Source organism: Sinocyclocheilus rhinocerous, unplaced genomic scaffold, assembly GCF_001515625.1.
Source record: "Sinocyclocheilus rhinocerous isolate Xijiao unplaced genomic scaffold, SAMN03320098_v1.1 scaffold372, whole genome shotgun sequence".
Taxonomy (NCBI): domain Eukaryota; kingdom Metazoa; phylum Chordata; class Actinopteri; order Cypriniformes; family Cyprinidae; genus Sinocyclocheilus; species Sinocyclocheilus rhinocerous.
Window position 1 is genome coordinate 263941 of NW_015626057.1, and position 24091 is coordinate 288031.

The window sequence follows — 24091 nt, forward strand, 5'->3', positions numbered from 1 at the left end:
CTCTTGGAGCGAGTGAAAACCACGACGCTCCGACTTTTAAAAAATCCGCTCCTCGCTCCAGTCAAAATCACACCGCTCCCACTCCGCTCCGCTCACATACTCTGGTTAGGGATGATCAGTTATGGTTAGGGTAATCAGAAAGTATTTTCTCTCACTGCTGGACTGCCTCATGTTGTTGAGCATCCTGCTGCGAGCCTCCTCCAGCACGTCCTCCAGGAACACCACCTCCCCGCGGCGTGTGCTCATGCCCTGCACCAGCCCGAACGCCACATGAACACACCTGACACACACACACACACATTATGTAATTACTAGGGCTGTCATAGTTTAACCTGTGAATTCCTGCTAAATATGCAGTTATATTATGGGCTGTTTGCATGAATTGTACTCGTGATGGAGCGGTGGTGGAGCACTCTTGGAGCGAGTGAAAACCACGACGCTCCGACTTTTAAAAAATCCGCTCCTCGCTCCAGTCAAAATCACACCGCTCCGCTCACATACTCTGGTTAGGGATGATCAGTTATGGTTAGGGTAATCAGAAAGTATTTTCTCTCACTGCTGGACTGCCTCATGTTGTTGAGCATCCTGCTGCGAGCCTCCTCCAGCACGTCCTCCAGGAACACCACCTCCCCGCGGCGTGTGCTCATGCCCTGCACCAGCCCGAACGCCACATGAACACACCTGACACACACACACACACATTATGTAATTACTAGGGCTGTCATAATGAACTTGTTAATTGTGTGATTAATATTAACACATTTAATGCAGCAACCATTTTTTCCTGGTATCCTTTGTCTAGTGTTATAGTAGACTATATGAACATGCTATCAAGCATGATAAGACGCAAAAGAGAAGTTAATTCGGTACCGGCGCGCACACTGTGAAGCAGCTCTCTGTGAACACAGGCGTCTGACACGTGCACACGCACAGAAAGCCACTTCAGACAACGGACAAAAACACACAATTCAAACGCCCATTTTAGGCGAGTGATCTCGTCTTATAGGAGCGCGGTCTTAAATGAGTTATTAAGTCCTAAATAAGCGTAAAGAGTTGGGAGAAAACCGGATGTGGGTCAGATCCGCATCATCTGTGTCAGGTTTTAAAGAGACAGCGCTGCTTTTAAAGTCAAACATAGTGCAGTCTGTCACTGATGGAAATCACTCACTGCTCTGCTCACTGATTCACTTCTGCAGCTTGAATAAAGATTCATCTACATACAGTTTATAGTTTATCTGAAGACTGTTTTAAGTTCACTTAAATTAAAACTTATGTTTTTCAATACCTATTAATTGTTAAAAATAATAGTTTTAAATTATACTGTAATGTTGAATGGCTATAATTAATGGATAAAATTGAGGGGGAAATGCATTTATTAGAGACATCTGTAGCATTACTGGTATCAACGATACTGGCCTTCATTAATAACAGGTTTAGTAAAGGTGCCATTAAACTTATTTAAAATATACCATCTTTATGTTGTTTCTACACTAATTTGGGGATTCAATGTGAAATGATGGCAATATAAATATATGTTAATATGCGATGAATCATGATTAATTACAGAAAAATGTGCAATTACGTTTTTTATATTCGATTGACAGCATGCATTGCAAAATGGTTTTTAGTGAAGTGAACTAGAAGAGAATGTATTGAAGGACCTGAGGATGTTTCAGTGACAGTCTGTGTGTAGCTTCACGAGAGCAACCGTACATCTGTGTTGCGATTTATTTTCTTGTTTACTTTGTTTACAATCATTTATTCATTTTCATTAGATTAAAAAAAAACTAATGAACATATTCTTCACTGTATATATTAAATATATAGATTAATCATTGTTAAGCTTAATTAACATTAAGGACACCGACAGCAGTTGGTAAATTAGGCACGGTCACTTTAAGCACAATTTATGGGTCTAATATGTATGTATTTGTCCGTTCAAGCGCAAGAAGACGCGAAAGAGAAACTGAACACGAGTGCTGAGTGGAGTTGTCTTTGCATCGTCTTGCACTTTGTGTGCTTTTCACTTCTTCTAAATGCTTTTAAATCGACTGAATGTTTAAATTGGCAAAGCTTTAAAAACACGTGCAAGAACACGAGTGCTGAGTGGAGTTGTCTTTGCATCGTCTTGCACTTTGTGTGCTTTTCACTTCTAATGCTTTTAAATCGACTGAATGTTTAAATTGGCAAAGCTTTAAAAACACGTGCAAATGATAAACTTTCGTGAGGACACAGCAGTGGCAAAACCATCTACTGTCCCGAGTGTTTTACGCTGGCCCCGGGCCATCCTTAGTGTCGAGCCCTGATTAAGGTACACATCCCATGGCATTTGATATCACAATAAACTATTAAATATTGTGGGATTACAAATTTAAGCATCCGTTTAAGATCTGCTGATCCTACACCCTGACGTAACATGATATGAAAAACTAAGGTGATCTACTTTGTATTGGGCATTTAATGTGAACATGATGGCATCTATTTACGGAGTAGGTTCAATACAGTTTCCAGGGAAGGGGTTCTGCCAGTCTCTGATCTTCCTACTAAGCGTTAACTACATGTGAATGTTTACATGTCTTTTGTTCTCGTGTTCTTGTACTGTGTCAACATCTCTAAGACCCTTCTATGAATGCCTATAAAATACAATGTATGCCTGCCTTAATCAGACATTTGATGACTGCAGTGCCACACAGCAAGTTCTCAATAAAGTGTCCTGCTGAAGATACCCAAGAGTTTCCAACAATATCATCAAATTAACCTAGCAAGAGAAGTACTTCATTTCACACATCAAACATCTGTATTGATCAGTGTTTTGATAATGCGGAGGTTGTGGCAAAAAGACCTACTTTCCAATAACACTCAACGTCCGTTAGCCGTAGGCAGGTCAAGATAACAGAGAAGAGATTATTTTAGGAGATTGCATTTCTGCCGGCGCTGTGAGTTTAAGGTGCATTCGGGAACACAAGGGTCACTTCATTTACATTCACATTTGCATCATTCACAACATTTTTGTGTGCAGAAGTTTGCAGCACAATCTGCCAGAATAAAAGCGTTTGATAGTGAATCATTTAAAACATCAATATTTGTATTGTAATTGCAGTGTTGGTTCTTGTAAAGAGGCTAATTTCCATTAGCAGAACAGTCTTTGAGTCTCAGCAGCAGCAACGAGAGACATTTTCATATGAAATTAAACATCATATCGCAGTTCAAAGTGCAATCACAATATGTGAACAAATAATATACAGTATAATCTTTTGGCCAAATTGTGCAGCCCTACATATAAGTTTACGACAAAAACAAATATAAAAATTACACTACTACTTAACTACAAATGAAACGCTTACTAAAAAAGATGCAATATCTTATCTTTTTACACGCATGTAGCCATTAAACATTATGAAGAACCATAAACATGACTTAGAGAAATGTGATCATGTGAATGTGTTGAAATATTAAATTACTATCTCAGGGGAACCTCAAGAAAATATTTTACATCTAAGAGGTTCGGCTGACCAAAACTTTGGATGAATCATTTGATCTTTTAAAAGTTAATAAACTCCCCTTCAGTGGATTCAAGTATCAATTTATTAATATACTTTTGTCAATTGTTTTTAATATGGTGACATTAATGTATTTTTTTCTTATTTTTTTCCCCCTAAGTCGATGCCTTTTGTATATGGTTTGTTAAATACATTTGTTTATTGTTCATATTTTGTGAACTATGTTGACCTGCAACAAAAGTTTGTTCCTAAAAAGAGAAGAATAAAAATTAAGTTGAAAAATAAAAGTTAATAACCCATATGTAGACATGAAATTTACTATAACACACAACAAAATGACTAAAACTTCAAATAAAATTGACATAAAAATGGAAAATATAAAACTAAAAACTGATTCAAAATATTAATAAAAACAATAAGTGTCTGGGTTAAACCATCAAGCTTTTATTTTGGATAAAAACTGCAGTGAGAGCTTAAAGCTTCAATAATCATTCAAACAGCTGATTCATTCAGAAACGAAGCAAGTGACTCATTATGAATGAGTCACTGAATCACTTGATTCATTCAAACCTGTGGATTCATCAAAACTGTGAATCACCGCTGCGAAAAACAGACAATATTGTGACTTAAATGTACACAATATTAACTCCTTTATTGAACTGTTGTATTAAATCAGTATCAGATTTACAGTCGTGCAGATCTTGGTGAAAAGCAGCACTCTTGCAGGTGTGATATTGCTAAACTATATCATATGATATAAATATAAGAGGGTCATTTTTGTCCTCATATCTTGAATTGTAGGCTCATATAAACTGCATTCCAAAAGACTTCATCACACAGTCAGTTGTCCTGCATCATGTTCATCAGGCGCTGCATCAGTGTAAGATGACTGACAGGTCTGGACGGGGTGCTGCGTTAAATTCACTAATTGTTTTAACATGTTATTTTTACGCGTTTTTAAACACAGTTACTTCCAAAATCATTGCAATGACCAGAAATGTAAGTTTAAGTCATGTAATTAAGAGTCCATTTCGATTTCATGTTGACTTTACAGCAACGTCTGTATGCAGGGCGCTTGGGGGTGTATATGTATATATATATGTATATGTGTGTGTGTGTGTGTGTGTAGTGTGTGTGAGAGTGTGAGAGTGTGTGTGTATGTGAGTGTCATGTGTGTGTGCGTGTGTGCGCATGTCATGTGTGTCTGTGAGTGTGTGTGTGTGTGTGTGTGTGCGCATGTCATGTGTGTGTGTGAGTGTGTGTGTGTACCTCTCTGCCCACTGGTGTCCCATGGTTTGCAGGATGTGAAAGAGCTGCTGGAAGTGGACGGTCTGACTCTTATCTGTCTTAAAGAGGGAAGGAGGACAGAGCTGATGCAGAAGGTCAAAGAGTCGTGTGGTTTAGCAGTGATTTCAGACGATTCTTACTAGGGATGCAACAATACAGTTAGCCCACGGTTCAATACATACCTTGGTTTTTAACCACGGTTTTCGGTTCAGTTCTGATGGCTTGGCACATCAGTGTTTGTTTTTTTTTAGATTTAAAATGCAATTTTTAAAACAATTACCAAAAAAATGTCTACTTCAAATTTCTTTTGAGAGAAGTATTATTTTTCCTATTTTTACCCAAAATAGGATGGATTGGCCATTATTGAGTGTAATAAACACATGTAATGTCTGTTTCATTCATACTGGAAGCTGGAGGGTGCCCTCGCGCAGAAACTCCACATATGCATCACAGAAGTAACAGAACTGATGACGCTCCAGGAAATCACTAATGTCACTTCATTACAGTATAGAATATATTTTCTGCCTCATTCTGTGCCACATCAGATCACAAAAGGGAGTTACTTCAAACACTCGACTGATGTTGCGTTTTGTTGATCAACAGGTTTAGAAACTTCTCATTAAAGTCATTACAAGGGAAGATGTTCGGCCGGCGTATAAGCGGGGACTCACAGGCACACACAGAGCCAATTCAGAGAGAAAAAACAAATGCACAGAAATTCACAAGTGTGTATTGAACCGCGGATGTCGTACCGAAAGGTTCAATATTATATTGAATATTGTGGCATCCCTGATTCTTACCACATAGATCATCTCATCAAACCCGAACCTCTGCTTCCTGTCCAGTGCTGCTGCGACGTCTCTGAAAGCAAACAGAAATGACTTGTGTCACGACTCTGTGAACTCGGTGCGCATGTGCGGCTCAGAGAGGTGCGAGACACACCTGGTGATGTACAGAGACGTCCCATCACTGCGCACCAGTGTGGCGTAAGACGACATATCGCCCGCTCCAGACAGATCCACCACAGCCGTGCCCTTCCTGCGCAACAACCAATCACCGTCAGTTACCACAAGCAAACTATGCCATGATCTTTAGACTGCAGAAATCTCATTTCATGATACTTCAAACACTCGACTGATGTTGCGTTTTGTTGATCAACAGGTTTAGAAACGCTTCTCATTAAAGTCATTACAAGGGAAGATGTTCGGCCGGCGTATAAGCGGGGACTCACAGGCACACACAGACAGAGCCAATTCAGAGAGAAAAAACAAATGCACAGAAATTCACAAGTGTGTATTGAACCGCGGATGTCGTACCGAAAGGTTCAATATTATATTGAATATTGTGGCATCCCTGATTCTTACCACATAGATCATCTCATCAAACCCGAACCTCTGCTTCCTGTCCAGTGCTGCTGCGACGTCTCTGAAAGCAAACAGAAATGACTTGTGTCACGACTCTGTGAACTCGGTGCGCATGTGCGGCTCAGAGAGGTGCGAGACACACCTGGTGATGTACAGAGACGTCCCATCACTGCGCACCAGTGTGGCGTAAGACGACATATCGCCCGCTCCAGACAGATCCACCACAGCCGTGCCCTTCCTGCGCAACAACCAATCACCGTCAGTTACCACAAGCAAACTATGCCATGATCTTTAGACTGCAGAAATCTCATTTCATGATGTCTGACTGACAAATATGCCCTTTGAAGGAATAGCTCACACAAAAATTACAATTTGAAGTGACAAGCTGCATGTTTGAGTCTATAATCAATCCAGTGGAAAAGTGCATCTGCTGTTGTCTCTCGCATCAAAATCCAGCCGCATATGTGTTTAGAGCTGTTTAAACGCTGCTTGATCTGTGCAGATTTCTCTCCTGATTCACACCAGAACACTTTTTCACTGGAGGAAGAGTTATTATGGATTATAGACTCAATGTATTTTAGTTAAAAGCGTCTTAATGCTGGATTTGTTTCAGCTTTTGTCTTCTCCAGATGTTAACTGATGGACTGGAGTGCTGTGGATTACTTGTGGATTATTGTGATGTTTTTATCAGTGTTTGGACTCTCATTCTGACGGCACCCATTCACTGCAGAGCATCCACTGCTGAGACACTGATGCAATGCTACATTTCTACAAATCTGATGAAGAAACAAACTCATCCTGATCTCAGATGGACTGAGGGTGAATACGTTTTCATTTTTGGGTGAACTATTCCTTCAGGTTTACTAGACTGTTTATGTTAAAACTGTGTAACCCAAATGAATGGAAATTTTATATGCAATTCAAATACAGAAATCTCAAATTTAGGCCTGTGTGTTTTTGGTGTGCAGGAAAGGCTTTCTGCTATTCAGATGTCTCCAGGTTTTATTACTGTCAGAATGAGAGGTGGTGTCGTACTCGGTGGTCTTTAAGAGTCCTTGGCTCATCAGCTCGTCCAGCACACTCTGGGTTTGATGGTGATGAAACGCCTCTCCAGAGTAATGGTCAAAGTGAATTCCTAAACGCTGAGAGAGCACAGACACCGTCAGACGCTGTGAGCCTCTCTGCATGAACCTCCGTCACTCACAATCACAGCATACACTGAAGTCTCAAAGGTACAGTAACACTAGGGCTGGACTATAGATCAATTTGGAGTAGACATCACAGTTACGTCACTTGCAGCTGCATCTATTGTGGTGGCAGAACAACACTGGGAACAAGTGGACGGAAACGGGTAAAATCCATGGAATAAGACAAAAAAATGTATTGTTGAGCTTTTGGATGCCAGAATCAGAATGCAAATCATTTTTATAGAATACGGTCATCAAAGACACCATTTGAAGCTAAACGCAGACGTTTAAACGGACAGACTATGGATGAAACCTGCTATGATTACCCTACTTTTAAAGCATACATTTGATTTAAACAATATTCACATATGCAGTTCATAAGGGACATATTGTATTAGCCCTACAGTTACAGCAAGAAATAGCCTACTATTTAAACCTATAATGTTTTACATAACATTGACCTATTTTATCTCACAATTCTGACTTTTTTCACGCAAATTCGAGTTTATATGTCCTAGTTCGGATTTGTAACTCGATTTTACTCAATTTCGAGTTTGTCCATTCTGAGGGGGAAAAAGCCAGAAGTGTGGGATATAAACTCATGATTCTGAGCCGAGGGGAGAAAAAAGAAAAAGAGAATGACGAGTTGATTTTTTTTTTCTTTTTTCCCCAGAATTGTGAGGTATAATCACGGAATTGCGAGAAAAAAAGTCTGAATTTTGAAATATAAACTCAAAATTACCTTTTTTATTCTTTTATTCCATAGCTTCCATAGACTGCTACTTAAAACTGTCATTTTCTGCCACTAGATAGACTCCGCCCACAAAAAACTAGACTATTGGTTTTTTAGGAGCCAAGCGCCGAAGGTTTTCTTATCATTCTTCCTCCTCCTGCTCTTGAGTTTATGGCAGCCCATAGAACCGCTTGCGGGAAAGTTGTGAAATTTGGCACATTGATAGAGGACAGTCTCAACATTAACCACAGCAAGTTTGGAGTCTCTAACTCAAACTCTCTAGCGCCACCACTTGTCCAAATTTTCACTCGTGTTTATGCTAATAACTTATAACGGTTCGTGAGGTCTAGAAGGAAAATTATTTTTTCCTCTGATTCCTTGGCACATGCCGAGTCAAACAGACTCCAAACTTTAAATTCTACAGGTCAAGATTTTTCACAATTTTTAATAGTTCAAAAAAACATACTTTTTAGAACTTGTCTTAGACGGTTCATCCACGCAAACGAATTCCGACGACAAGCTTGCCAAATCAGACATGAGGCTTTGCCGTATTCAGACCAAACTTGGTGTGTGTTATGATAACCATGCCCTGAGGCTACATGCTGCAGCGCCACCTAGTGGTTAGGAGATATGAAAAATGCTTTTGAATGCTTTGGCCAAAAATCACAAGTCAATTTAGATTCGGAGCAACATACTGAGTCGAATGATACCCAATTTTCCCATGTCGGCCATTTTGAATTTTGCCGTAAAATGCTGTATTTTATTTTATTTAAAAAATTGCTATATTTACGCGTTGGCGTACCATTACGAAACTCGGTACGTGTCTTCGGGACCATGGCCTGACAGTACTCAAAAATTATAATGAAATTTCAAAAAATGCTAATAGCTTTTGAAGATTTTTGTCTATTGTCATGAGACTGGTCTTGATAGATTCCGTGGATCATACCAAGAACACAGTATTTTTGTCTTGTTTTCCAATATGGCAAAAATGGTATCTGAGGAAGATACTCATTTTTGCAATGCATGCAACATTTAATGCAGTCAATTTAAGACTCTTTTTAAGGCTTACTTTGAGAAAGGGTGAATTAAGACTTTTTAAGACTCTGTATGTTCACATACCGCCGTCATAATAACAGGCTTTTACGGCAGAGAGTTTAAACATAATTACATTAGAAATATAATTGCATCATTAGCAATGTGTTTCTGGGTCACATGTCTTTTTCTTTTATCGTGAGTAACGCTCAGTATTTTGACAGACACATTCAGAGCCTCTGTTAACTCTTTCAAGGAGTTCAGTTTATACGTTTACACAGTGTTGAATATTATACATGAAAATAAACTGGATTTAAGAGTTTGTCGTTGATTTCAATCTTTAATATTAAAGTAACGTATGACTAGACCGGGCTTCCTGCTCAGTTTACAGCATTATCTGAGAGAGACTTAAGACAAGTCGACATGCAATACGTTCAATATCAAATATCCAGTCAAATGCTCATGTTGATGTGAAATCAGAGAGCGTGGGTCTTTTTACGTGTGCATAAGAAATCCTAAATGTGATTTTAAAAACGTGCAAAACAAAACTGCATGCAGTTCCTCAAACGCAGCTCTAGTTTTGAGTGCAGGCACTCCCAGATATGAACACATAAATCCCTCATGAATAAGAACTGATTTTACCTGATAGATGCGTTTATATTGGTCCACCGTGATCTCACGAAACTGTCTCCAGAGCGCCAGGGCCTGATCTTCACTCTGCTCCAGACGTCTGAAGAACTCTGCAGCGGCTGAACGTACGCTCTCATCGCGCTCGGCCTCGCGGTTCACCTGAACATACACCTGCAGCCCACAGCGGCAAAACAAACAGATCTGAGTGCATGCTAGTCCCAATGCAGCAAGATTAAACGATCTATCCATGAAAGAGGGCAACTAAACGAAAACATCTTGCCATATCAGTGCAAGTGAAACTTATGATGTTAGTTTATATAGTTGATATATATATATATATATATATATATATACACACACATGACCCTGGAGCACAAAACCAGTCATAAGGGTCAAATTTTTAAAATTGAGATTCATGCATCATCTGAGAGCAGAATAAATAAGCTTCCATTGATGTATGGTTTGTTAGGATAGGACAATATTTGGCTGAGATACAACTATTTGAAAATCTGGAATCTGAGGGTGCAAAAAAATCTAAATATTGAGAAAATCATCTTTAAAGTTGTTCAAATGAAGTTCTTAGCAATGCATATTACTAATCAAAAATTAAGTTTTGATATATTTACGGTAGGAAATTTACAAAATATCTTCATGGAACATGATCTTTACTTAATATCCTAATGATTTTTGGCATAAAAGAAAAATCTATAATTTTGACCCATACAATGTATTGTTGGCTATTGCTACAAATATACCCCAGCGACTTAAGACTTATTTATATTGCATATCATATTATTAAAATAAAAGCTTAATTATTATTAAACTAAACTGGCTCGTGTAATGGATTAAGGGTGTAATAATAATATAAATCATATAAAATAATTATAATAAATAATCATTGCTAAAAGCCAGATGATATTATCTTTAAAATTGTTTTATTATGTTGTGCCCTTTAATTTGGAGCAAGAGAAACTGGGCGAGTGGCTTTTTTGCATTTACTGTCTAATTGAACAAAACTATTTATTCTCTGTGGCCCTAGAGCTCTTTTGACTTGGCCATGTTTATGTACAGTATGTGTAACAGCTCAAGCAAATTAGGTCTTGTTAAAGAGTTTCCAAAGACTTCTTTTGTTTGTTTTTACCCTACCATACAAATAAGTGACTTAGAAACAGCAGCACTGACGAGGGGTTGAATAATTATGACAGCTGCATTACAAAGAAATCCTATAGCTCAAAAATAACTCATTATATATTGACGTTGTCACTTTTAATATGCCACTGAACTGTTATAGATGCGATTTTAAAAACTCTGGATCTTCAGAAAAGCTTACATTTGTAAAGTATCACAGTCTCTCGGGGGTTGAATAATTTTGATTGCAAATGTATGTATATACTGATTTTGATCTTGGTACATTAAGTCATGTTAAGGATTTTAGAAAGTCCCCGCAGCAGGTGCTGTTTATGCATCACAAGCGCCCAAACATCGCTGTTGTTTGCTCTGTTTTGACAGGTGATCTAAATATTCTTGGCTTAAACCGATGGGAAGCGGACGGTTCTCCCTGCAGGCCTCTGTGCCGCTCACATGACTGAACACACCTGAACTCCACCAGTGTCCTTCCTCCCTGAAGATGATGCAGAAGTTCACTCTTCACGCCGAACACATCCGGCTCTGAATGCAGCTGCTCTAAGAGCTTCTGAAGCAGCAGACAACAGAGAGTGTGACACTTCAATTAGAGACTAAAGTCACAGTGAAACGGATTTATGTATATATATGATGCATATATCAGCTGAAAGATAGGACAATATTTGGCTGAGATACAACTATTTGAAAATCTGGAATCTGAGGGTGCAAAAAAATCTAAATATTGAGAAAAATCATCTTTAAAGTTGTTCAAATGAAGTTCTTAGCAATGCATATTACTAATCAAAAATTAAGTTTTGATATATTTACGGTAGGAAATGTACAAAATATCTTCATGGAACATGATCTTATCTTAATATACAAATATACCCCAGCGACTTAACACTGCTTTTGTGCTGCATATTACTGTAACATGTCTACACAATGTGTCCTGCAGCCAGGGTTAAAGTCATTATACACATGAACAATGACTCTGGATGGAGAACTATGTGCGTGCAGCTTTCTGTGTACTCCTGTGTACGAGTAAAGAAGCCCTGCAGCAAAGCGTCTGTTCACCTGTGCCAGGATCAGCTTGTTTAATCTGAAGAGAATCACTCCTCGACCGGCGGAGACCTCCTCCACGACAGCATCCCGCTTCATCTGGAGCAGAGAGCAGAAACCCTTCTTCAGACGATCACAGAAACACACACATCCAAAAGAGCAATAAAAGAGAGCAAGAGAGTCCTCATTCACGAAAACATCCAATGAGCGCATCAAAACAGATGTAGCTTGAGGTGTCACATCTGTAACGGCAAGCTTAATAAATGCTCGCATTGTTTGCATTTCTGCCTAGCGTTTAATTCTTCAGTAGATATCTTGTCTGAGCTCTAGCGCTCTACTCCGGTCTTCATGCACAGCATCGGCTCACCTGACTGACCAGGGCTTGTGTTTTGCTCTGCAGGTCTCCACCAGCAGCAACAGCTCCGTTCTGCAGCAGACTGTTCACCGACACACACAGATCAGCGGCAGACCTGAGACGACAAAGACCACAGTCACAAACACACAACACACACACTCACACACATGTCTGGTCAGCTATCCTTGTGGGGACTCTCCATAGGCGTAATGGTTTTTCTACTGTACAGACCGTATATTCTATTGCCCTACACCAACCCTACCCCTAAACCTACCCCTCACAGGAAACTTTCTGCATTTTTAGATTTTCAAAAAACTTAATTCTGTATGATTTATAAGCTTTTGTACCCGTGGGGTCCACAATTTAGGTCCCCACCGTGACACGAGTCCCCATGAGTCTGTGTGTAGTCAGGTTTAAGTCCCCACCAGGATATATAAACCAGTACACACACACACACACACACACACACACACTCACTCACTCAACACACAACAACACACAAAACAACACACATACATAACACACACACACACAACCCAACAACAACAACCACACATACATACACAACAACCACACATACTCACTCACTCACTCACACACACAAACAAACACACACACAACAACAACAACAATACACACACACACAGCAACACACACACACACGCGCCGCGTAACTCGGTGATAATAAGCAGTGTTGGGGAAAGTTGCTTTCAAAAATAACACATTACAATATTGCATTACTCCATAAAAAAGTTAGTCACTGCGTTACTTTGTATGGAAAGTAATGTATTGTGTTACTTTTGCGGTACTTTTTGTCACCTGGGCTGGGCTTGCTTATTTGTATTTTGAATAACAAAAAATCCAAAGGTTATGTTTTTGGCACCTGTAAAGGCCCTTTCACACAGAAAGTGAACTGAATAAGCCTGGGGCTGAAGGAAACGCCTCCGCTATAGAAATGCATCATTCTGACAGTAATTACGTAATTATCGTTACTTGTAATGCGAGGAAAAAGGGACCGATGAATCGGCGTTTTGAACCGGTTCAATGAGCCGAACTGTCCGAAAAGAACCGGTTCGCAGAAAAGAATCGGACTTTGCATCACTAGTTTATTCGGTGAGCAGGTGTTTGAGTGTAGCTCTTACTGCTTCTTTGACACCCGCACTGCAGAGATGAGCGGTATGAACACATCTTCAGACAGTCCACACACCTCTGCAAGCTGCAACACAAGAAGAGCGATCACCCCGTGTGAGAGTGTGTGTGTGTGTGTGTGTGTGTGTGTGTGTAAGCTCTGCTGTCTGTACCTGCAGCGCCACGCGCCTCCTGAAGAAACACGCCATGAGTCTCGCCGCAGCACGCGACGCGATGTCAAAATACAAGTCACCAGGCTCCCAAACTTCTTCTTCTTGCTTTACGGCGGATCGCAGACTTATAAGTGCATTACCGCCACCTATATCTCAAATGGACCAAGGCTCCCAAACTCTCCTCTTCTTTAGTTTTTAAAGCGGTTGGCATGCACCATCTGTTCCGGAGTGTGGATCAATCAGTAGGTTTAGTCTATTCTAGAAGATGAGATGAGGAAAAAGGGGGAATAGGAGCAAATAATAATAAAAAATAAAAAAAATCCTATACTAAAGCCCAGTCCCTTAAAAAAACTAACAATTCTCTAACCTGAGCTCTTTCCGTCATACTTAGGGTAGATTTTAAAGTAAGTTTCTGCACTATTTGTCTTGCATTTCCTACACTGTAGAATTACACATGCTCCACTGATTCATCACACAGACCAGACTGCTGTTTCCATACCATCTGTAATGTTTTATTTAGAGCACAGTGTAGTCAACACAGTTTCCTCTCTCCTGTTCCTAATTCCTACCCTACTTGCTTTAATACTTGTTTTGACTCCTTCTTCTTCTTCTTATGATGTTTAATGGCGGTTGGCAAACCAGCTTTTGGTGCATATTCCGCCACCTACTGGGATGGAGTGTGAGGCGCTGATATCAAGGGAAATGCTAATTCTCAAAAAAAAAAAAAAAAATTCTATATCCAACCTAGTATAACTCCCATCATTAATGCACACTAGATTGTTCATTTCTAAGAGTTCTTCCACTGCTCTTCCATTATGATCTGTGTGCTTACTACCCCATAATGTATTGTGTGCATTAAAATCACCACACCACACCTCACTATGGCAACCTTCTCCCCCTATATTTGTCAGTGTTTCTGTTTTGACTCCTCCACACTCTCCTCTTCTTCTTCTTCTGAGTTTACTGCGGGTTGCGAACCAACTCCAGAGGCGCATACCGCCACCTACTGTGCTGGAGTGTGAAGAGAATGAGCCAGGCTCTACTAATAATCTCATGACTGCATTTATTAGTTTTCCTGAATTTGGACCGTCATTATAAGCGGGTTATTGTGAATTCCTGGTACCCTAATGCTTGTTGTAATTCTTCCTTAAGAATCCTCCTTTATCTTTCACATGCCTTACATATCTTCATAACATGCTCCACTGTCTCCTCTATTAAACAGACATCACATAGACCCGTGTTATGCTTCCCTATAATGTGTCAAGTATATGATTTAGATTTGAATGCCCTGTTCGTAAATGTGTGAAAATAACTTGCCCTCTTCGACTTAAGTAGTGAATTATTTAGCTTTTCTTCATGGTTCTTTGAATCTTGTAATAGTGTCGACCTGTATGACATTTGAGTGTCTGACATTTCCTATTGCACGCTTCTGAAATAAACTGTTTCCCTTCTGATCTACTGAGTGAAATGTTTATATTAGGTTCATTCATCTTTATTGATTCTTTGGCTATTTTGTCTGCCTCCTCATTACCTTGAATTCCCACGTGTGCTGGTACCCACATAAATAAGATTATTATTATTCTCATCTGTCGTAAACTGTATAACCTAATCATGATTTCTGTTAAAATATCATTATAAACCGGAGAGTTCCGGTGCTTGATTCTGATTGGCTGAGCCGTGTTCGAAGCTGTTGTAAATTACTCTACAAACACACACCTTTGTTTACGTTTGTGTGTTGCTCGGCAACCACTTTGTTGCAACCACAACTGTTTCTGAGGAACTACATTGTTTGGTGGAAGAATACTGTTTTTATTAATATCATTACACTTTATTTGCTCTGTTTTATTCTGTGAAACCTTACTACGTATATATATATATATATTATTCGTTTGTTTTGTTATTCTTAAGTCAGATAAGAGTTATCTGAGCTTCCAGGAGTGCATGACCCCGGACTCCACCACACAAAGTCTTACAAAATCCTGCGGGAAACGATGGGTTTAGCTGTCAGTAAGTAAGAGTTCACATTAAACACATTAATCAGTAAAGACAGAACAACAATCAGATTGCATCAACTGCTCTACATCGCACTCATGGACACCCTTTTTGCAGGGCAGTGTCAGTTTAGGCACTTACTGGTTAACCCAGGCACTTCAGGAATCTAGCACAAGAAACCCAAACTATCCGATCTAAACTGAACGAACAGCAGCAAGAAACAACAGCAGTTATGTAAACGTTTTATTTGTATACTTTCCCAACATAAGTCACTTAAACTACAGGAGCGGTAAAACCATAATGCAGAGGAAAGGGGAAAAAAAAAAAAAAATTTCAACAAAAATAAATACAAAGCATGAAAACAGACTCCAATTGAAATAAATGCTGTATTTGATTTGTACATGAAAACTCCAGAACACAGCCAGGATGTATTTACACAAAGCTATGAACAGCAGTCTCCCTCACATACAGTCTCACATTTATCATGGCAATCGACGTCATTTGCAGCGAATAAAAGGCATTTTACATAAATCAAACATAAAGGATGTAAGGACAGGTGACTGTGTAAAAGGCATGGTCAAAGCCTAATAAATATCCAGGGTTCAGTAAGAGACACAAGAGCCACTGATTGGAGTAATAGTTGCAGAGGTGTATAAGCAGCCGCTGCAGAGAGAGAGAGAGAGTGGTTACGCACTGACAGAAGCCTGACACAAACTCTGTGCCCAGCGAGGGAAAGATGCGATTGGCACTGCTGGAGACCCAGCTGGACCTATCCTGAGCGTCAGGAGCTCACACAGGCAGAGATCCACAGGACAAGACGCCGTCTGACAGCGAGGCGCGCTCAGGACACATCTGCAGAACAACAGCGGTCAGCCGTGAGCCAAAGACAGCGAGCACAACCATCAACACACACCAGAGCAGAGCATACGTACAGCTGGCAGGCTGCTCCCCGAACCGCCTCATCAGCTGGTCATGGGTGAACTTCACGAAAGCATCGTATTGCTCTGGGAAGGCAAAAACAACACGCAACTCCATCAATCAAACAAATGCACATTTTGAGCTGTTAAAGGGGTCCTATTATGCTCTTTTACAAAGTCTTGATTTTGTTTTTCTTTGATCTTTCAAGCTATTTAATTGCACTCAGCGGGTGTTTTGAATATGGATATTTTTCTTACAAATACGCATCGATTCGCTACAGGAGGCCTTTGTTCACCCCCCGGAGCCGTGTGAGACACTTTTTTTTATGGATGGGCTCTTTTTATTTAACTTCTTTTGGACTGAAGCATGCAACACCCGCTGAGTGCCATTAAACAGCTTGAAAGATCAAAGACCATTTTTAATATAACTCCGACTGGATTCGTCTGAAAGAAGAAAGTCATATACACCTAGGATGACTTGAGGGTGAGTAATTTATGGGCTAATTTTCATTTTTGGGTGAACTAACCCTTTAATAGAGTTCTTTACAGCCGATACCTGCGAGTTTGGTGGTCAAGATCTCGTCGTACTCTTCCCGCACCTTCTCCTCGCGCTCCTTCAGCAGGCGCTCGCAGATCATGCCCACCTGCTTCAGCGTGAATAACGGCTGCTCGCGTCTGGAGGGGGAGGACGCACCTGTAAGAGACGTAAAGAGCGCTCACTAATGAACGAGCCTGCTGCTGAGACTGGTAACAGCTACTGAACTCTCGGTAGTTTTGCCACAATTTTATTTTTTAGAAATCGAGGAATTGCGATTGAATTGAATAGAAATATTACCAAAGGTTAGAATTCGACACTTTGACAATATGCCGGTGATAACAGTAAAGAGAAAAGAACGATCCAACTGCATGTCGGCGCATGTGATTAATCGCTCAGTGCTAGGTGCCGTTCACACAGAATGCACTCTTGTGTTGACTAGATGCGACGCGGGCAGTGGAACAGAAAAAACATGCAAGATGGGAGTGAACTTCTTTTAACTTGAGCGCAGTGTTTTTAGAATGCCGTTTCATGCATGAGACACTGCAAGAGACGCGAGCACAACAGTCAAACACGTCCATGTTCACATAGAAAAAACCATGGAAAAGCAGTGCAATCGAATGCAAACCTGTAAAGAACTACTACTGTATGTCTGATATTTCATGTTTGCATCATGGTGACAGACTGAAAGCTGCTGTTGTTTTTACAGAATATTAATTACCGTTAACATTTATAATTAACGTTAATAATAGTCTACTTGTGTTATACCTTCAGTCATTTACAATTTGAATTACCGTGACTTGATATTTTTTTTAAAGCATTTTCCTCTTATTATTTCTGAACACATAATATAATAAGACAAGTTTGTACAAGACATAGTTGTAGTTCATGCGTCTTTTCTGCAACGATATTTAACAAGTGATTTGTTTAACATTTACATCATGTTGACAACTTCATGTGTGCTGCACTTGGAATATAATTTTTTGGGTTAATAAAAAAAAGTTACTTGAATCATGCTGTAGTTACATTTTCAAGTTGACTAGTTAAACATCGTAAGAAAAAAATCGGGAATCGGTCAAACGTTCTGGAAAAATCGAGATTTAAATTTTTTGCCAAATCGCCCAGCCCTAGCTCCAACCCATGTTCAGTGTGCAAACTCCCCAAAGAAAAAAGTGCTGTATTACACCTGAACTTTAACCCTTTAACCCTCTGTTTAGTTGGGCACGTTAAAGTGTAACACGCTAGATGCATGCTGTATTCACCGTGAACTGAGCCGTTCTGAGACACAGAAAGCACCGGATCATGACGCACGCAGCGCTCGACTCGACGAGGGGACAGAGCCATGCTGCACGGTGGGGTTTAGCTGGGGCTGTGGAGCTGTGCTGTACCTGTGCTGCTGCTGGAGGCGTGTGGCTGAGCGTCCAGCGGGAAACAGCAGGAGTCCGTCTGCTGGAAGCTGCTCTCCAGGTGTCTCCGCTTCTGCATGCGCTTGTACTCCTGCTTGATGTTGCTCAGGATTTGCTCTGGAAGACAGAAGTAAAACAATAGTGACAGACCTTCGATAAACAGGCCAGAGTTTCTACGGTGGCTCGATAACACGATCACAAGTAGGGCTGGGATATCGGTTTATACCAGTCTGTATAACGTGATTGTTACTAAACTGCCTGACACGACGGACATTAATCAGACCAAATATTTATTTAAAATAAACAAGTTGAGATATTAAGGGCTGATGGCTTCAACAAAAGCACATACCATTGATTAACGCCCTCGTCGCTTGTAACAGATCAATCATTCATGGCTGTGTGTTATCTTTAAAAATCAGTTTCCTCGCGGATGGTGTTTTAACTTCCGGAAGCCGTGCGTTGCACTGTGGTGCTCCTCACAAACACACACACACACACACAGCTGTCAAAGAGCCACCGTGTCAGAACCGGATCCAGCAGCCGAACCCGAGCCCGACCTCACTTCCGGTCCATGACACACACACACACACACACATACACACAGGAGTGCCCGAGACATCACAAACAATAACGCTACACCGTTCACTCACACCTACGACACATAAGCCTGTAAAAATGGCCTACACTTGCACTGTCAATAACCCGAGCCTTAGTATACGATCACAGCGAGCTAGCATCTAACTAGCCACATTCCTGATCGATTACAATCTGAAAAATAACCCCTCCGTTTCGACCTGGTTTTTGAAACAGCGTAAATTAGAGAGTGCCGGCGATCAGAGAGGCGTAGTTTACCACATATATCCGTGTGTGTTGATGTGAGGAGATGTGACGGGGGAGCAGCGAGCAGAGTTTTAGCGTAACTTCACCTGTTTGCGCGCTAGAGTCGTGACTGACTAGAGCTCGACAGACCTGTGGTGAGGGCTGAAGACACTCTGCCGAAGGGCGACGGCTCCATGCGCAGGTACTTCTGCGGGGAGGCGCTGGAGCTGGACGGAGACATGGGCGCACACCTCCTCCTCTTCGGAGACGCCGGGCTCATCAGAGGATCGAAATCCATAGTCCTTTTCAGAGTGGCTCCACACGCCATTTTGTCGAAGCTTGTGTTTGATTAAAAAAGGATGTGGCGACAAGAAATAATCCGCTTGAGCAGCGACAGACCCCCTGCTAGTCACAGTCCCGCTTTGATCTCAAGGGAACGCGACTCGATCGCTTCGTTTTTATTTAAATTCTGCGTTGCGCTCGCGGCCAAAACCTTGGCTAAGAAAACATAAACGCGTGTTTGCTGTGAGAAACGCAGTTGTGGAGTCGATTCTCCTCAGGAAAGCGCCGATGATGTCGGATTGAGTCTTGAGCGAGCGCTAGCCGGCTAAAACAAATATGGCGTGGAAACAAAACATTCGACGAGGCTGCTTCTCTGCGCATGCGCGGGGGTTCCAGGCGAAGCCGGTACTTGTAGTTTTTGCGAGATTCTTCCTCGCACACGATTCCTGTCAAGACCTGATATGGCAACTACAAAACCCACAAAACCCCGCTCGCAGTTCCCTCCAATGAAGTCGCTCATTGGTTGTTTTGGATTGTTTGTGGATTTGAAAAAAAGCCCCTAAGATCTCGGAAGGGCTCTAACAAACACGTACGTTAATACGTCCAGCTCCTCTAAACTAACTCTGATTGATATGAAATGGATAAAACGGAGTGAAGAATTCAAGCACTCATTAAACATGAAAGAACAGATGCAAACACTGATCTTCTTTTCGTTATAATATAGGCTATTTCAAAACAGCATGGCCATGTACGGGTTTGCTTTCATTTAAGGCCCAAACCTACAATTTTCGTCCATCTTTATAATCGGATCTTTATTTATTTATTTTTTTAAGTATGATCATTAGTTTTCTTTCATCACACAAAACAATGATCATTCGGTCATCATTCACTCAGCCTCATATTGACACAAACCTGTATGAATGTATTTCTTCTGTGGAACACGTACACAAGCTGTTTTGATGAATGTTGGTAACAGGGTTGAGGTTGGGGAAAGTTACTTTTAAAAGTAATGCACTGCATTACTTCCTAAAAAAAAAAGTAGCTAATTACGTTACTTTGTTACTGTTTATGGAAAGTAATGCATTCCGTTACTTTGGCGTTACTTTTTCTCATCTGGCTTGGCCTCATTTTTCTCTCTTCAGAAAGAGACAAAAAAGCGAAAAGAAACACAAATGTTATGTTTATCTAAAGTCATTTTTACTTATTAGTATGATTGATCATCGAAGGTCAGCCGAAAAAAATACTGGTTAATGAAATGGAATGAAATACATAGAGGATATTTGTGTTATTTAACATGTTTGCATCATGTCCTGAGTTTGCATTTAATTGATTCTGATGAATACTGAATCTGTTTTTGTGCGAGTGAGATGAGTAAATGCGGGTTCACATTTAGTCTAGATCTACAGTATCCTCGTGTTCACTCTGCACTCACTCCTGATTTCTGTCACCGTGAGGACAGGACAGCTGCCAGTCAGCGTGTGAGAAAACAAAGTAACTGGCCTTACTTGTTTGAAAAAGTAACTCGGGGATTGTCTTGTAAATTTAAAAAGTAATGCATTACTTTAAATACAACACTTTTAGTCATTTTCGTTGATGCATGTGAACAGGGGTCGATTTGACACTGTTATCTTCTTTATGCCAGACTTTTCTGTATTTATGGTTGTCACATGCACACCTTCAGTTCTAACCTGCCTGCGGTTTTCAAGTCATTCTGAACGTCCGAGCTGCGAGCCTTAGTGCTCAATTTCGATTATTACTCAGATCTGATTTATTTTGTGTGTGTGTGTATAGCTGTTCACATTGTTTATGTGGCCAATATCAGATTTCCAGTGTGATCAGGGGCCCGTTCTTCGTACCTCGCTTAATACATGATTTGAAAGATGCCAGATCTTCTAATCGTGATAACTGATCTCTGGCTAATCTGGTTCTTCAAACTAATTTGCGGATCTGATTAAAATATCTGGATTAAGTGTTCTCGTGTTCCTCGTACAGGGCAGGTGTATCGATACTCGAAACCACGATCAGCGATTGGCTGCGGCAACACAGCAACGTGATGACGTCATATAATTAAAAACGACACCTGACAAAAAACTTGACAAATTTCTGTATATATATATATATATAGTTCTATGATATGTTAATTATAAAGCGCTAATATAAGTAATAAATAAGGTAATATTATTCTAATATGGTTATTATATTTATTTTATTGGCATATATAACAGTTATCTGTATAAATTATAACACACTATTATTAAACAAGGTAATGTTTAAGGGGAAGTCGTGGCCTAATGGTTAGAGAGTCGGACTCGTAACCCAAAGGTTGCGGGTTCGAGTCTCGTACCGGCAGGGATTGTAGGTGGGGGGAGTGAATGTACAGTGCTCTCTCCCACCTTCAATACCACGACTGAGGTACCCTTGAGCAAGGCACCGAACCCCCAACTGCTCCCCGGGCGCCGCAGCATAAATGGCTGCCCACTGCTCCGGGTGTGTGTTCACGGTGTGTGTGTGTTCACTGCTGTGTGTGTGCACTTTGGATGGGATAAATGCAGAGCACAAATTCCTAGTATGGGTCACCATACTTGGCCACATGTCACTTAATTATATGAAGAGTTTATTTGCAAAAACAGATAACTCCGTTTTTTAAAATAGTCAAAAATCATGTTTTTATTGTGTTAGTTAGCTGTTTTTTTTAAAGTTATTTTTTAACCTAGTCAAAATAACCCAACTGCAGTTTGATTGAGATTAACTGGAATGCAAAAACATGATTTCTGAGAAATTGTTAAAAACGGAGTTATCCGTTTTTGCAAATTAACTTTTCATATATATTTATTAAATTTTATATTATCATCTCACACGTGGATCAGCATTTTCTATAATGCATTTCTATAATAAAAAAATACATATCTGATATGACTTCATATATAATTATCATCAAATAAACAATATAATTAATATTCTCAAGGATTAAAGATTAAACGGAAAAAAATAAAAATGATTGCACAACCATCAGTTAGGTGGCGATATGCACTAAGCCTGTAAACGACCATTGAACAAAAGAAGAAGAAAGAAACAGCGTGGCGCGCTTTTTCTTAGCGTCCGTTTCCATAGTGACTCGTCGCTCTGTTGAGCATGTCTCGAGTCTTAGCTCACCTAGCTCGACGGTGGTGACAGCAGCGACAATCCACCTGTCACTCAAGTGGCCTCGCCCTTAATTATGCAGAACTTTAAGGCTTAATATAATTTAAACGGAAACCAGGAACATACTCTGAGTTGAGTGAACTTACTCCCAGACGCAGTTTCGGAACCACATACCTCGAGTAAGCAAGGTTTGGGGTTAATCAACTGAGAGTTCAGGGTTAGCTGACGGTAATTAACCGTGCTTTCTGGAATACACCCCAGATCATGGTTCTGTACTGATCCACATGCGCAAAAGAACAACACAAACAGGGTTACCAGGTTTTCACAAAATCCGCCCAATTGCTTCTCAAAACTAGCCCAATCACGGGGGGTAATATCGCGATAGTGAGGTCGCTTCAACTTGGAAACTGAAAAAGTAGCCCAATTCCGCGGGAAAACTGCGGACTTGGCAACACATGCGCTGTCATAAACACGGAGGACATAATGTAAGCGATCGAGAAAAAAGTCTGAATCGTGAGTTTAAATCTCGGAATTGTGACTTTTATCTCCGAATGTTAAAATCTAAGAATTGCGAGGAAAAAAAAGTCAGAATTGTGAGTTTACAGGGTTTCTACAGACATGAACAAGTTAAATTTAAGACTTTTTAAGACCTTTTTAATACCACCTTATATGAAATTTAAGACCTAAACCTGTAATGGAATTACACATTATATTACATACAGTACATACATGTAATATTGTTGTATAAAATGATATTTATTACTACGATATACAGTGAACTTTTAATGCCAGCAGACAATATTCCATACAAAATATCCCCACAAAATAACTGCATCACTGAGATTTTTGGCGGAGTAAACAATTTATTCTGAAGCAATATTTTCATCAGTGTTCTATCAGCTTAATCAACTTAAAATCTGCATATTTACCTTTACAAAGGCCTATTTTTAACCAAATTATTACAATTTATCAATACATTCAATATACACTATAGGGCTGCTACCAGTCAGATTAAATAATTTACACTGCAAATAACAATAATTACAACTGCAATAAATAATGTTATGAGATTAATGTTTTAAATGCATTTATGAATATACAAATAAGAAATGTTGAGGGGAAAAATGCATACTTTTCAAAATACTTCTCAACTGAACTACCAGTAAGTCACTGAATGAGTGAGTATCGAGTCATTCATTCAACTGATTGAGTGTGTTATCATGCTGCTATTTTAAGGACTTTCGTGGACAGCTGACACCTAAAGTTTTTCATATTCTTCATATTCTGTGTGGTGGTCAGATAGAAATGATTCTTTTCCAATAAGTTTAAATGGATTTTACCTTTTATGGGCATTTTACCTTTATAAAGCCATTTTTTCTTAAGTGTGCATTATCTTTTGAGTCAAATTCTTACATTTAATCAGTCAATT

General features: G+C 40.0%; 2 protein-coding genes across 2 annotated transcripts in view; both read right to left on the bottom strand.

Moving 5' to 3' along the window:
- Positions 1-13660, bottom strand: part of rars2 (arginyl-tRNA synthetase 2, mitochondrial) — a 19714-nt gene extending 6054 nt beyond the window's left edge. The window contains exons 1-11 of the mRNA XM_016514618.1: positions 13571-13660; positions 13412-13485; positions 12282-12384; positions 11930-12013; positions 11280-11426; positions 9746-9904; positions 7187-7293; positions 6294-6389; positions 6152-6212; positions 4770-4846; positions 557-681 (exon numbers count right to left, since the gene is read on the bottom strand). Of these exons, the coding sequence (XP_016370104.1) occupies positions 557-681; positions 4770-4846; positions 6152-6212; positions 6294-6389; positions 7187-7293; positions 9746-9904; positions 11280-11426; positions 11930-12013; positions 12282-12384; positions 13412-13485; positions 13571-13606 (1069 nt within the window). The 5' untranslated portion in view covers positions 13607-13660. The remainder of the gene's footprint in view (positions 1-556; positions 682-4769; positions 4847-6151; positions 6213-6293; positions 6390-7186; positions 7294-9745; positions 9905-11279; positions 11427-11929; positions 12014-12281; positions 12385-13411; positions 13486-13570) is intronic.
- Positions 13661-15892: 2232 nt separating this feature from the next.
- On the bottom strand, positions 15893-20025 carry LOC107709893 (akirin-2-like). Its single transcript, XM_016514561.1, has 5 exons — positions 19390-20025; positions 18403-18537; positions 17036-17173; positions 16495-16566; positions 15893-16414 (listed from the first exon to the last, which is right to left on the bottom strand). Exons 1-5 carry the CDS (start codon positions 19565-19567, stop codon positions 16404-16406), a joined length of 534 nt encoding a protein of 177 aa, XP_016370047.1. The 5' UTR covers positions 19568-20025; the 3' UTR covers positions 15893-16403.
- Between the last annotated feature and the right edge of the window lie 4066 nt (positions 20026-24091).

What these genes read in the sequence shown, in the direction of transcription:
- LOC107709893 (XM_016514561.1), bottom strand. Translation starts at nt 19,567, where the DNA reads ATGGCGTGTGGAGCCACTCTGAAAAGGACTATGGATTTCGATCCTCTG. An exon ending in GTCTTCAGCCCTCACCACAG is followed by an intron (nt 18,538 to 19,389) that starts GTCTGTCGAGCT and finishes TCTGTCTTCCAG; the next exon opens with AGCAAATCCTGAGCAACATC. An exon ending in CTTGACCACCAAACTCGCAG is followed by an intron (nt 16,567 to 17,035) that starts GTATCGGCTGTA and finishes TTGCCTTCCCAG; the next exon opens with AGCAATACGATGCTTTCGTG.